At 43.5% G+C, this 13,200-nt stretch overlaps 1 protein-coding gene across 1 annotated transcript in view; it reads right to left on the bottom strand.

Moving 5' to 3' along the window:
* The window catches only part of EDRF1 (erythroid differentiation regulatory factor 1), a 142,161-nt gene that overhangs the window by 73,276 nt on the left and 55,685 nt on the right, over window positions 1-13,200 (bottom strand). Inside the window, exon 19 of the mRNA XM_077455495.1 lies at window positions 8,682-8,840. Within this exon, the coding sequence (XP_077311621.1) occupies window positions 8,682-8,840 (159 nt within the window). The remainder of the gene's footprint in view (window positions 1-8,681; window positions 8,841-13,200) is intronic.

Raw genomic sequence — 13,200 nt, 5'->3', positions numbered from 1 at the left:
TGGTTAAGAAACAAGTGGCGAGATGATTGGAGCTTTGTGACATGGTGCATTATCCTGCTGGAAGGAGCCATAAAATGATAGGTACACGGTAGTCATGGATGGACATGATCCGCAACAATACTCAGGTACTCAATACTCAGGTTGTGACGTTTAAACTATGTTCAATTAGTACTAAGGGGTGCAAAGTATGCCAAGAAAACATCCCCCACACCATTACACCACCAGCCTGAACCACTGATACAAGGCAGGATGAATCCATGCTTTCGTGTTTACACCAAATTCTGACCCCACCATCAGCATGTCACAGCTGAAAATCGACGCTCAGACCAGAAAACGTTTTTTCCAATCTTCTATTGTCCAATGTTGGAGATCCTGTGCGAATTGTAGCCTCAGTTTCCTGTTCTTAGCTGACAGGAGTGCCACTCGGTGTGGTCTTTTGCTGCTGTAGCCCATCTGCTTCAAGGTTTGATGTGTTGTGTGTTCAGAGATGGTATTTTGCATACCTTGGTTGTAACAAGTGGTTATTTGCGTTACTGCTGCCTATCATCTCAAACCAGCCTGCCCATTTCTCCTGACATCAACCTGGCATTTTCCTCCACACAACTGCAGCTCACTGGATATTTTCTCTTTTTCGGACCATTCTCTGTAAACTCGAGAGATGGTTGTGTGTGAAAATCCCAGTAGATCAGCAGTTTTTGAAATACTCAGACCAGCCCGTCTGGCACCAACCATGTCATGTTCAAAGTCACTTAATTCCCCTTTCTTCCCCATTCTGATGCTCGCTTTGTACATCAGCAAGTCATCTTCACTGCATCTAGATCCCTAAATTCATTGAGTTGCTGCCATGTGATTGTCAATTTGTGCTACCAATCACTTAGGGCTGAAACTAATTGATTAAAGCGGAGGTCCACCCTAAAGTGGACCTTCCACTCATCGGAACCCTCCCCCCCCTCCGGTGCCACAATCGGCACCTTTCATGGGGGAAGGGGGGTGCAGTTACCTGGATAATCCAGGTAACTGCACCCACTTCCGGGACAGCTCTCTGCGGAAAGGGGCGTAACTTACGCCCCTTTCCGCAAGTGCCCGCCCCTTCCCGCAAGTGCCCCGCTGCCTGCTGGGAAACACACAGCTCCCAGAGGCAGCAGGGAGCGTCCTTATTGCGCAGCGCAATTCGCGCATGCGCAGTAGGGAACCGGGAAATGAAGCCGAAAGGCTCCATTTCCTGATTCCCATACCCAAGATGGCGGCGGCAGGACCCAACAGACGACCTAGAGATCGGCTTCGGGTGCCGACATCGCGGGCGCGCTGGACAGGTAAGTGTCACTATTTTAAAAGTCAGCAGCTGCAGTATTTGTAGCTGCTGGCTTTTAAAAAAAAAAAAAAAAACGTGGAGTCCCGGTGGACTCCCGCTTTAATCAACTAATCGATTATGAAAATAATAATCAATTTCATAACCGATTAATCGGCCAGTAACAAAACAAAAAATTAGCCCTTTATAATACAAAAATAGCAAATCTCTACTGTAAATACCACTTTCACAGTTCTAAAGTTAAAAAAAATTAACCCCTTACAGTAGTGATTATCTGCTTTTTGTTGTACTATAAAGGGCTACTTTTAGTTTTTTTTTAACCCCATTATGTTACTAAACGTCTTACACCTGGTTCACCTCTGTGTTTTTTGGTGCTTTTTGCAGAAACGCACTACAGTTCATTTACATGGCTTCCTATGGGACACGTTCAGCTTTTTTCAGCCACTGTGTATTTGGAAAGGGTCAGGGACTTTTTTTTAATGCAAAACAATGCTTTTTTGGTTCAATGTACTTCAATGGAGAAGCTGCAGAAAAGCATGTAATGGGTTTTACAGCACTAAATAAATGATCACTGCAATCAGTGACACTGTGACTGGGATGGGGGCCGGGGGGGGGGGGGTTTGTGTGCCTACATGTTAGTGTAGTGTTGGTGCACTTACTTTTAGTGTTCTCCTCGCAGTCCGGTCAAAAAGACCGCCCCAAGGAGAATGACATCACTTCCTCCCTGTCTGTTTACACTATACACAGCGGGAGGAAGCTTCTCATTCGCCAGGAGTGATCGAGAGGGAATGGCCAGAAACCAAACGGCCATCCCCTATCGCTCCTGAAGCGAAACGGACCGCCGCATCCAGCGGGAGGGGGTCGGGTCGGATCGGACCCCCCCCCCCCCCCCCCACTGGAAGGCAAGCACGTGCTTGTGCCTGTACATGCCATTCTGATGACGTACATTGGCATGCGGCAGTCCTTAAGTGGTTAATCTGTCCAACAACAAATTGGCCAAAAAAATTGCAAAAACTCAAATCACAGCAAAATCATAATGTGCAAAAATCAAAACGCACAGCAAAAAGCACTGCAGAAACAGATCAAAAGCAAACTACATACAGAGCCTTATGCTGGCCACACAGAACAATTTTCAGACGAAAAATCTTTGTACATTCGCTGAATGAAAGAATGTTGTTTTGAAATTTTCACTTGTTTTTAACATTCCGTTTTTAAAATGAATGTCATTTCTGAACGAAAACCACATCCACTGTCTGAAAATTCCTTTCACCAAGCAGTTTTCTATTTCCAAATTTTTCCGTCACTGTGGTTGAAAATGAACATCGATTTGACCCCACTAACGATTAGAAAATCAAACAAACATTCTTAAAATGACATTTTATTTTTTTGAGGGAAGATCTCCTCTAATAGTATATACAGTATATCTCTTCTGTCTGTTGTTCTCACAGTGGATTAGAGATTTTGCTCTCTAACCATATAGTAGGTTATTTATATTTACCACTGCATAGAAATATTTAATAAATAGCTTTTTTCCCCTAACGTTACATATTAACTAAATTCTACACCACGCTTTTTTTTTTTTTTTTAAAGGTTATTAACCAATTAATCGATGAATCGAAACAACCGGCCAACGTATCGATTATGAAAATAATCATTAGTTGCAGCCCTACAATCAATTGAACAGGCATACCTAATAAAGTGACCGGTGGGTATAAATTTCATACGTTTTGATAAAATATTGAACCAATGTATGGCTGGTCTTCGCTTTGCACTGTAAGCTGTACTAGGGGCTTCTGCCCATCACCATATCTGGTTGTATAGTGTAACTTCTGGCACTTTGCCCTGCCAGTGAGCCCACATGTGCTGCATGCATCTGCATATAGAGGCCTATGGAGCTGTACAAGGTGGCTATATGCGTGTAAAGGTACCTGAATAAACACAAGTATGGGTGCAAAACTCTGGGCACTGTATGGAATGTGGCACTTTTTGTTCCAGCTCAGCATGGCATTACACTGTGCTGCAGCCAATAGAAAATTAATGAAATGTCACTCTGTGACATTTTAATAGACTTAACAAAAAAATTGACTGTGACGTGCAGTCTACAAGCATCAGCCTCACTGGAACTGCGGTAGTGAACATCCCTAAAGCTGCCCATACACATTGATCTTTTCTAACAATTTCTGTTTCAATAGTTTTTATTCGGTTTTAACAAGTACTCAACATTCAAAAAGTTCACCACACGCGGGGGGCTAGTATTGGGGTTGAAACAGAAATTAGCTCCCAAGGAGGGCAAAAATAAAAGGTGACAAAACAGAAAAAATGAGAGCTAGCACAACCGCAATAAATAGAAGTGTTCATAAAACTAAAGACCAAGAGGTCCCGGAGAGGTTCCCCCGCCGCAACTGCGGAGCATCCCCTGGGCCCATCAATATCCAAAAGGTGGTGCAATGTACAGCCTAAATTGAACTAAAAAGTATAAAAGAAGCAGAAATATATAGATTTATAAACAAACTGTTGGTCGTAGGTGGCCTTGGCCCATTAAACCATTCTTGCAATAAAAATAATGCTAGAAAAACCATACATAATGTCCAGAATAGTTGTGGTCCTATACTGCAAATTTCAGGTCATTCCAGTAAATTTCAACTAGCTTTTCAAGCACAAAAATTATCAAATATGGAGGAAGGCAACTGATCAGCAACTTTTTCAATTGTTTCAAGCTTTCTAAATAAGTTTTTGGTTGTAGGTTTCCTTGATTGGCCATTATTGCCATTGAAATCTCAGTGAAACAGTCCAATAATAAATTTAGGGCTGAAACAACTAATCAATTAAATCGGCAACTAATCGATTATGAAATTAATCAAAATACCATTTTCACTAATCGGTCAGTAACATAATGGGGTTAAACTAAAATGAGCCCTTTATAGTACAAAAAGAGCAAATAATCGCTACTGTAAATATTACAGTCACTGGCTACTCTTTAACAGCACTGCTGTTATAGGTACTGGTACCTCAAGCCACCTGATCTTCCAGGCCCACGGTCTTGGGTGCACCCAACTTTGGACTCCTTAAATGTACACAGCTTCAAGCCCCTCAATGCACACAGCTTCTGGCTCCTTGGATGCACACAGCTTTGAAGCCCTTCAATGCACAAAGCTTCTGGCTCTTTGGACGCACACAGCTTTGAAGCCCTACAAACGCACACAGCTTTAAGCTTCTTAAAGCGGGAGTCCGCCGGGACTCCGCGTTTTTTTTTTTTTTTTTTTTAAAGCCAGCAGCTACAAATACTGCAGCTGCTGACTTTTAAAATAGTGACACTTACCTGTCCAGCGCGCCCGCGATGTCGGCACCCGAAGCCGATCTCTAGATCGTCTTGTCGGGTGCTGCCGCCGCCATCTTGGGTATGGGAATCAGGAAATGGAGCCTTTCGGCTTCATTTCTCGGTTCCCTACTGCGCATGCGCGAATCGCGCTGCGCAATAAGGATGGTCCCCGCTGCCTCTGGGATCTGTGTGTTTCCCAGCAGGCAGCGGGGCACTTGTGGAAAGGGGCGTAATCTAGGCCCCTTTCCGCAGAGAGCTATCCCGGAAGTGGGTGCAGAATACCTGTACTGTACAGGTATCTGCACCCCCCTCCCCCCTGAAAGGTGCCAATTGTGGCGCCGGAGGGGGGGAGGGTTCCGATGAGCGGAGGTCCACTTTAGGGTGGACCTCCGCTTTAATGCACACAGCATCTATCCTCACACAGAGAAGCTCACTAGCAGCCCATGCTCCAGCTCCACCTTCCTCTTCACCTTCTGCTCTCACCAGCCCCTCGTTTTATATGGGCTGTGTGAACCTGGGCACACACCCTGCTGGCAGTCCACAATCCCCGTACACAGGGTTGGAGATCCCATCCCAACCAAGACTCCAAAACCCCCGTAAGAGGAGCCAAAACCTTAGACAGGCGCCTGCAAAACTTTGCGGCCAAAACACGCATCCAAAGATGCCCCAACATCCACCTTGTAAAACTTGGTGAAAGTGTGTACTGATGACCAGGTAGCCACCTTACACACTTACTTTTATAGCGTGGGAAGAAACCGGGAGTCCCCGGAGGAAACCCATGCAAGCACAGGTAGAAAATGCAAACTCCATGCAGATAGTGTCCTGGTCAGGATTTGAATCAAGGACCCCATTGCTGCAAGGCTAACCACCAAGCCTCTGTGCTGCCCATATATAGCCTCTGTTCTATAAGGCCCGCCCTCGCTGAGTGGGGTAAGTCAGTGATGGCCAATAGAGCTCAGAGAGGATGCCTTCAGCTCTACAATATTATGTAGACGGTTTGGTTGAGGTTAACCATCTTATTTCTTGTCTGTGAACATTACAGATGGGCCGAACACCCAACCCCCCCTCACCCCACCCCCTGGGCTCTCAGGTCCCCCCCCCATGTGCTCTCCACCCCCCAGTGCTCTCTGACCCCCTCCCTGGGCTCTCAGGTCCCCCCCCATGTGCTCTCTGACCCCCTCCCTGGGCACTCAGGTCTATCTCCCAAGTGTTCTTTGCACCCCCCCCCCCAAGCTCTCAGGTCCCCACCTGTGCTCTTCAACCCCCCCCCCCCCAGGCTCTCAGGTTTCCCCATGTGCTCTCCCCCCGGGCTCTCAGGTCCCCCCCCCCCCCACATGTGCTCTCCACCCCACCCCCCCAGGCTCTAAAAGCTGGTAGTGGCTATGGGACACCATAGCACTGGAGCCCTATGAAAAGTATAGATCTGGTTTAAGACTCCTGGCAGTCCTCCTTGGTTGCCCTGTGCTTCTTCACTAGCTGGAGTAATTCTCGTAGGTGAAGACAAGTCTGATTACTACGAGTTTCGACACAGGGATCAACAGCCAGTGTTGCCCTTTATTGACTAATGCTGGAATCCAATAGCATATTGATATCATTAGTCACTGGTGACATAAGGAAACTCGGTAATGAGAGGATACCACCATTCTGTGGGATGATGTTGCTGTGATCCCTAGGAGGCATGGCGCTGGGAATGGGAACTTCAGTCCATAGCTCCGTTCACATTTTTCGTGCGACGCTGGGATGGACAGTAAATGTACTCCATCATGGCCTAAGGCCGGAACCCATTGCTGGGGTCATGTATTTAGTTGGAAGGATCTCATCACTCCAAGGCCTAGTGTTATTCCTGGTAGGGAATGAGAAAGGCAGTCTTCTCCGAAGCGCTCTCTGCGTTTTTACTTGTTGGCGGAATGAGGACCTCATTTAGTGGGGTGATGTCACTCTTTCGTGGGAAAACTATCCTGTGGCTGTCCGCTTGTTTTGATTTGAGCTTCTTTATACGCCGGCTTAGCCAAGCACAAAGGGAAGCTCGAGGAGGTGAGACTCTGGAAACGTGGGAACGTCAGTCTCTTCCATGATGTCATAGATCATTGGGTTGGCTGGCCTGTGCTTCTCCACTAGCCGGTATAAATCCTGTATGAAATTACGGTAATGATCCCTAGGAAGTGCGACTGTGGGAATGGGAAAGTATGTCTCCTCCATGGTGCTCCCTGCATTTTTGCTTGTTTGTGGAATGACGACAGCATTTGCTGGTAGAATGACGTCACTTGTTCGTGGAATGGTGTCATCACTCACTGGGTAATTCTGAGGAGGTGCGACTCGCCCCGTCGGCGGCGCGCATGGCGGGAAATTCAAAGTAACGTATGGGTGTGTTACTTTGCCCAGCCATGCCATTCTGCTGATGTACATCTTCAGGAGCCGTTCGGCATGTGGTTAATATTGTAATTTAATATAAATGGTATTATTATTATTGTAAAGATGAATACACTTAATAGTAATAATATTACCAATAATAATAAAAGTATAATAAATATTTTTTCTCTATTGGATCTGCTGAATTCTGCTCTGTAGAGCTTCTGGTGACATTTCAGTGGCTGTAATACTCCCCGATGCCACCAGAGGCCAGCACTTCCTAGAGAGTGCAATCACTGAGTCCTTCCAGTGATCACCATAGAGCTCTGCCTCCGGCCCGAAGTGATCAGTATTATAGGGCCACACGTGGAGACAGCGGGTTCCGGTAAGCGGGGTGATAATGGGGGAAGTTGGGGAAGCTGAGCCCCGGTGTGGCCGGGAAGGTGAAGCACTGAAAGAAGGGGTACAGCAGCGACTGCGAGCCCGGGAGGAGTTCCGGGGAGGAGGGGGGGGGTTGGGGGAGTTCCTGGGGGAGGGGAGACTCATTATCACCAGCATTATTATTTAATAAAATTACAATGATAATATTGTTTCTGTTTTATTTTGTCATTAATATATGTATATTTTTTTCGGCTACAATTATTTTATTTATTTTTCTTTTTTTTTTTCTTTTGCCACCTCAGTGAGTTTATACAGGAGACTTAATTCACCTTGCAGCTCATTTATATCTCCTCCCGATTTCCACATCATCGTGGCACATTTCCTTACTTAAATTTTATTTATAATACAATTATTTTAAATGATTATTTAATTATTAATCTTATTATTAAAATGATTATGAATTTAATAGTTTTATACTTTTTTTTATATTTTGTTATTTTTAGGCAATCATAAAGGGGTGCTTTGCAGGCGCTACAGCGCTAAAAATAGCACCTGCAAAGCGCCCTGAAAGAGCCGCTGCTGTGTCTGCAATGTGAAAGACCCGAGGGCTCCCACACGGGAGTGGTGCGCTGGCAGGATGCTAAAAAAAGCCCTCCTAGCAGCATCTTTGGAGCGGTGAATGCAAACAAAAGTAATAATAAAGAAAGCATTCAGAGGCAGCAGGAGGAAGATGGCAGAGATTGATTCTTCTATATCCTCCTATCTTGCTAGTTTCTGATGGCGCTCCAGTGGTCTCTGACTCCCTCCCTGGGCTCTCAGGTCCCCACCCCGCCACTGCTCTCTGAAGATCAACACAACGTGCCCAATACAAATATTTTTTTCTACCAGATTTTCAAACAAGCATTAATACAAATGTCTGCAAAAATATTCTTTGTACATTTGATGAATGTTCTTTGAAAGGACTTGAACATTTTGTTTGCTTAACATAAATTTTTGAATGAATGTACTGTAATTTCCTACATGAAAATCACATACACTTAGAAATTAGAACATTTGAGAAAAACTTTCCATCCAACACCTTTGAATTTGTGTCACTGTGGTTAAACAAAACCCAACAGTTTGACCCCCACCAATGATTAGAAGATCAAACCAATGTTCTTAAAAAGAAGAATTTGAAATGAAATGATACTAGCGGGCAGCCATATTTAGGAGGACCTATACATTCTCTCATACAAGAAATGGAGATCAGCTCTGAGAACTGCATGCTGGGACACACAGTATGATCATATTAGGAATCTGTTAGCAGTCTATAAGCACACCTACCTGTTCCTGTGCTTTCCTGGAGATGGGAGCATAGTCCTGCAGCAGGGTGGCCATTGTAAAATACGTTGTAGACAGTTCCCAATAAACAGAGTCCCACACAGCCTGATGAGTATCTCTTTTATCCAGAGACTTCAGTGCTTTATGATAGTAATCAATAGCCTGTAAACAGACAGAATAAGCACAGTTACCTCACAGTGTAGCAGGTTATGCCAAAAGCATGAGTGCATTTTTTAACTGTATGAAAAATGCATGCACAGGGTTTTCCATGTATTCAAATGGCCCTATTTTTTTATTTTTTTTTCTCCACCAGAAACTGACTGGAGCTGACTACAGTCAGTTTCCGGTGGAGAAAAAAAAAAAAAAAAAAGTAGAATATGCTGCAATTTTTCTGCACAGAACTGTACTGGAACATAGCAAACCATATCAAAAATGCACCGGAACTTCGTGTAGTGTGAACTGTAAGCAAAAACGTATCCAGAACATATCCAGAGCGCATTTTTGTGGTGTGAACTGGCCCCGAGTGTTAGACTGGCCACACATGGCTCAGGTTTTTTTCCCCTTTCAGGAAATTGAACAGACTCCCCCATTCACACATTCAAAGTGGATGGGAGAATCCCCCCTTCTGCGCTGTCAGAATACACAGATCAGCGCTGCAGCCAATAAATGAGCAACTTCTTTTCCCCAAGTCTGTTTAACAGAAGTCGATCAATAGATAATGTATTTTTCTGTTCTAAAGTTCCACTTGAAGTGACAAGTTCACCTTTGCAGAATATCAATCAATTAACATGGCAAATACAGATTACTAAAAGATGTGTTTATTTCCTACCTGCTAGCCATTGTGCACTCTAGTCCGTACCCTCATACACATGTAAAAATTGAAAATAAAAAATACAGAAGTGCACTAGACAAGACAAATATTAATAAACCAAATAAAATAGGAGAAACACTCACAAGCCGTGTGTAGTCAGATCACAGAAGACGGTCATTACCAGGTATATCATACTAAGAAGACTACATAATATATAAATGCCGACTGACTGACAGGAACCTGTGTGGACTCCACACACCAAACCAGCCTCTTTATCCCACAGGAAGCCAGAGGTCACAGGGAACCCCCGGCTAAGGTTATTCCATTAGAGGTCATTAGGAAAATGCTCCTTACATTGATGGTTACAATTCTTCTCTTACATTCAGCTAAAAAGTTATTAAAAAAAAAAGCACCTATTCTAACTACCCTGTGAAAAGGAAGATGCTTATACTTACCTATTCTTGGGGTGATCCAAACTGGTCATGTGAACGCACAGCAGACAACACATGCCCGATGGCAAGCCTATGGGTGACGTCACAGCCCAGACATTTCCACCATTGGCAGTGATATCTCCTCTCCCCTGAAGCAGGCTGCTTGAGAGATCATGTCAGGCCCTCAGAATAGGTAAGTATAAGCATCTTCCCTTCACAGGGTAGCTAGAATAGGATTTAGAAGGGGGAGATGGAGCAGGTTTCAAAAGGAGAAGTATGGCCAAAACTTTTTGGACCCTACTTTTCCTATGGATCACAGGAATGCAGTTTGTTCTGCACTCCTGTGACCAGTTTTCAGCCAAACATGGGCTAAAGCCGGATGCTGGCGTATGTCACTCAGCCAGTCCAGGCTGGTGAAAGACCCACCCAGATGCCTGGACTGGTAGCTGGCTAAGCCATTAAGCAAGCCACCTGCTCCCGCCCCCTGCACAGCCCAGTATTTGAGTGCTGGAGAGGCAGAGAGCTGGTAACAGTCAGTCACTGGCTCTTTGCTCACTGCTCAGTTCCCAGTCTTCAATCAGCGGTGTTTGATCACTCAGTTATCAGTCTTAGAAGCAGCAGGGGACCGATACTGCATCCACCTAGGTGGGTAAAAATGTTTTTTTTTTAAAAAGCCACACTTCTCTTTTGAAGTGATTCAAAAGGTTAATAAAAAAAAAAAAATATATATATATATATATATATATATATATATATATATATATATATATATATATATATATTATATCATATCTCACACACATATACAGTTGCGCTCATAAGTTTACACACCCTGGCAAAATTTATGATTTCTTGCCCATTTTTCAGAGAATATGAATGATAACACAAAAACATTTTTCACTCATGGTTAGTGTTTGGCTGAAGCGATTTATTATCAATCAACTATGTTTATTCTTTTTAAATCATAATCGCAACAGAAACTACCCAAATGACTCTGATCAAAAGTTGACATACCCTGGTGATTTTGGTCTGATAACATGCACACAAGTTGACACAAAGGAGTTTGAATGGCTATTAAAGGTAACAATCCTCACTTGTGACCTGTTTTATTTGTAATCAGTGTGTGTGTGTGTATAAAAAGGTCAGTTAGTTTCTGGACTCCTGACAGACCCTTGCATTTTACATCCAGTGCTGCACTGACATTTCTGGATTCTTAGTCATGGGATGCGGGAAAAGGTAGTTGAACTGTATAAAGCAGGAAAGGGATATAAAAAGATATCCAAGGAATTGAGAATGCCAATCAGCAGTGTTCAAACTTTAATCAAGAAGTGGAAAATAAGGGGCTCTGTTGAAACCAACCCATGGTCAGGTAGACCAACTAAAATGTCAGCCACAACTGTTCGGGACTCAAAGAAAAACCCACAAATAACTTCAGGTGATATACAGGACTCGCTGAAAACATGTGGTGTGGCGTTTCAAGATGCACAATAAGGAAGCACTTGAAGAAAGATGGGTTGCATGGTCCAGTCTCCAGAAGAAAGCCATTACTACGCAAATGCTTCAAAGTATCCCACTTACAAAACACCAAACAGCACAGAGACAAGCCTCAAACCTTCTGGCACAAAGTCATTTGGAGTGATGAGACCAAAATTGAGCTTTTTGGCCACAACCATAAACACTACATTTGGAGAGGAGTCAACAAGGCCTATGATGGAAGGTCCACCATTCCTACTGTGAAACATGGAGGTGGATTGCTAATGTTTTGGGGATGTGTGAGCTACAAAAAGGCACAGGAAATTTAGTCAAAATTGATGGCAAGATGAATACAGTATGTTATCAAAAAATACTGGATGAACGTTTGTATTCATCAGCCAGGAAGCTGCGCATGGGACATACTTGGACATTCCAACATGACAATGATCCAAAACACAAGGCCAAGTCGACCTGTCTTTGGTTATAGCAGAATAAATTGAAGGTTTTGAAGTGGCCATCTCAGTCTCCTGACCTCAATATCATTGAGCCACTCTACAGAGATCACAAACATGCAATTCATGCAAGACAGGCCAAGAATTTACAGGAACTGGAGGCTTTCTGCCAAGAGGAATGGGCAGCTTTACCATCTAAGAAGATAAAGAGCCTCATCCACAAATACCACAAAAGAATTCAAGCTGTCATTGATGTTAAATGGGGGAAATGCACGATATTAAGAACTGGGGTATGTAAACTTTTTATCAGGATCATTTGGGTAGTTTCTTTTGTGATTATGATGTAAAAAGAGTAAACACAGTTTATTGATAATAAATGGCTTCAGCCAAACACTAACCATGAGTGAAAGAAAAGTTTTTGTGTTATCATTCATATTCTATGAAAAATAGCCAAGAAATCAAATTCTGCCAGAGTATCTAGACTTATAGAGAATATAAAATAATATATATTTATATATACACACACATATACACACATACAGTTGTGCTCATATCTATAGATAGATATATATCTCACACTTGCATGCTCTGCAGTGGATGGGTCCCCTGCCGGTGGTCCTGTCTTCTCCCCCCAAAGCCTTTTGCTATGGGGGCACTTGAGCAGGCTCGCTCCCGAGCTGCGCTCCTGTGAATGGACATTATCCATTCCCACACAAAGCCCCCTGCTCTCTCATTTGCTCACTGGTTGTGATTGACAGCAGCAGGAGCCAATGGCTCCCACTGCCTAGTGAGCCATTGAGGAGTAAGAGACCTAGAAGAGTACCTGCTCTCATACATACCACTGGATCAAGATGGGGCTCAGGTAAATATAATGGGGGGGGGGGGCCTTTAGAACGACTAATGATACTTTGGCAATAGCCTAGAATTCCAAATTTTGTTGAATGTGACCAGCTGCTAGGGTTACTTTTTGGACTATTGACTGCCTAGAGTTATGTACCTGGTGATGAGACCGCTTCCTATGATCTGACTACACATTGCTTTTGAAAGCATGATTACTTTTGTTTTTATATTAATAAATGTCTTCTCTGTACTATATAGCTTGTGGAATTATAGTTTCACCAAAATAAAGTCCAAAAGGAACAAAAATGATTCAACTGATGCCATGAGAAGACATACAGAATGTGTGTAAATAAAATAAGTTATTGGGATAACACAATTTGGGACCCATAGCCCATAACGTCATCAGATCACACACACAAGATTTGATCAGATAGATTTTTTTAAAGTTGGAGGAAGAAAAAAAAAAAAAAAAAAAAAGAGGGGGGGGGGGAAGATACACTTGTGAGGCAAATAGA

The sequence above is a fragment of the Lithobates pipiens genome, unplaced genomic scaffold, assembly GCF_037356315.1.
Source record: "Lithobates pipiens isolate NorthernLeopardFrog02 unplaced genomic scaffold, aLitPip1_a1.2 Scaffold_25, whole genome shotgun sequence".
Classification (NCBI taxonomy): domain Eukaryota; kingdom Metazoa; phylum Chordata; class Amphibia; order Anura; family Ranidae; genus Lithobates; species Lithobates pipiens.
This window is presented reverse-complemented; position numbering and strand designations above follow the sequence as displayed.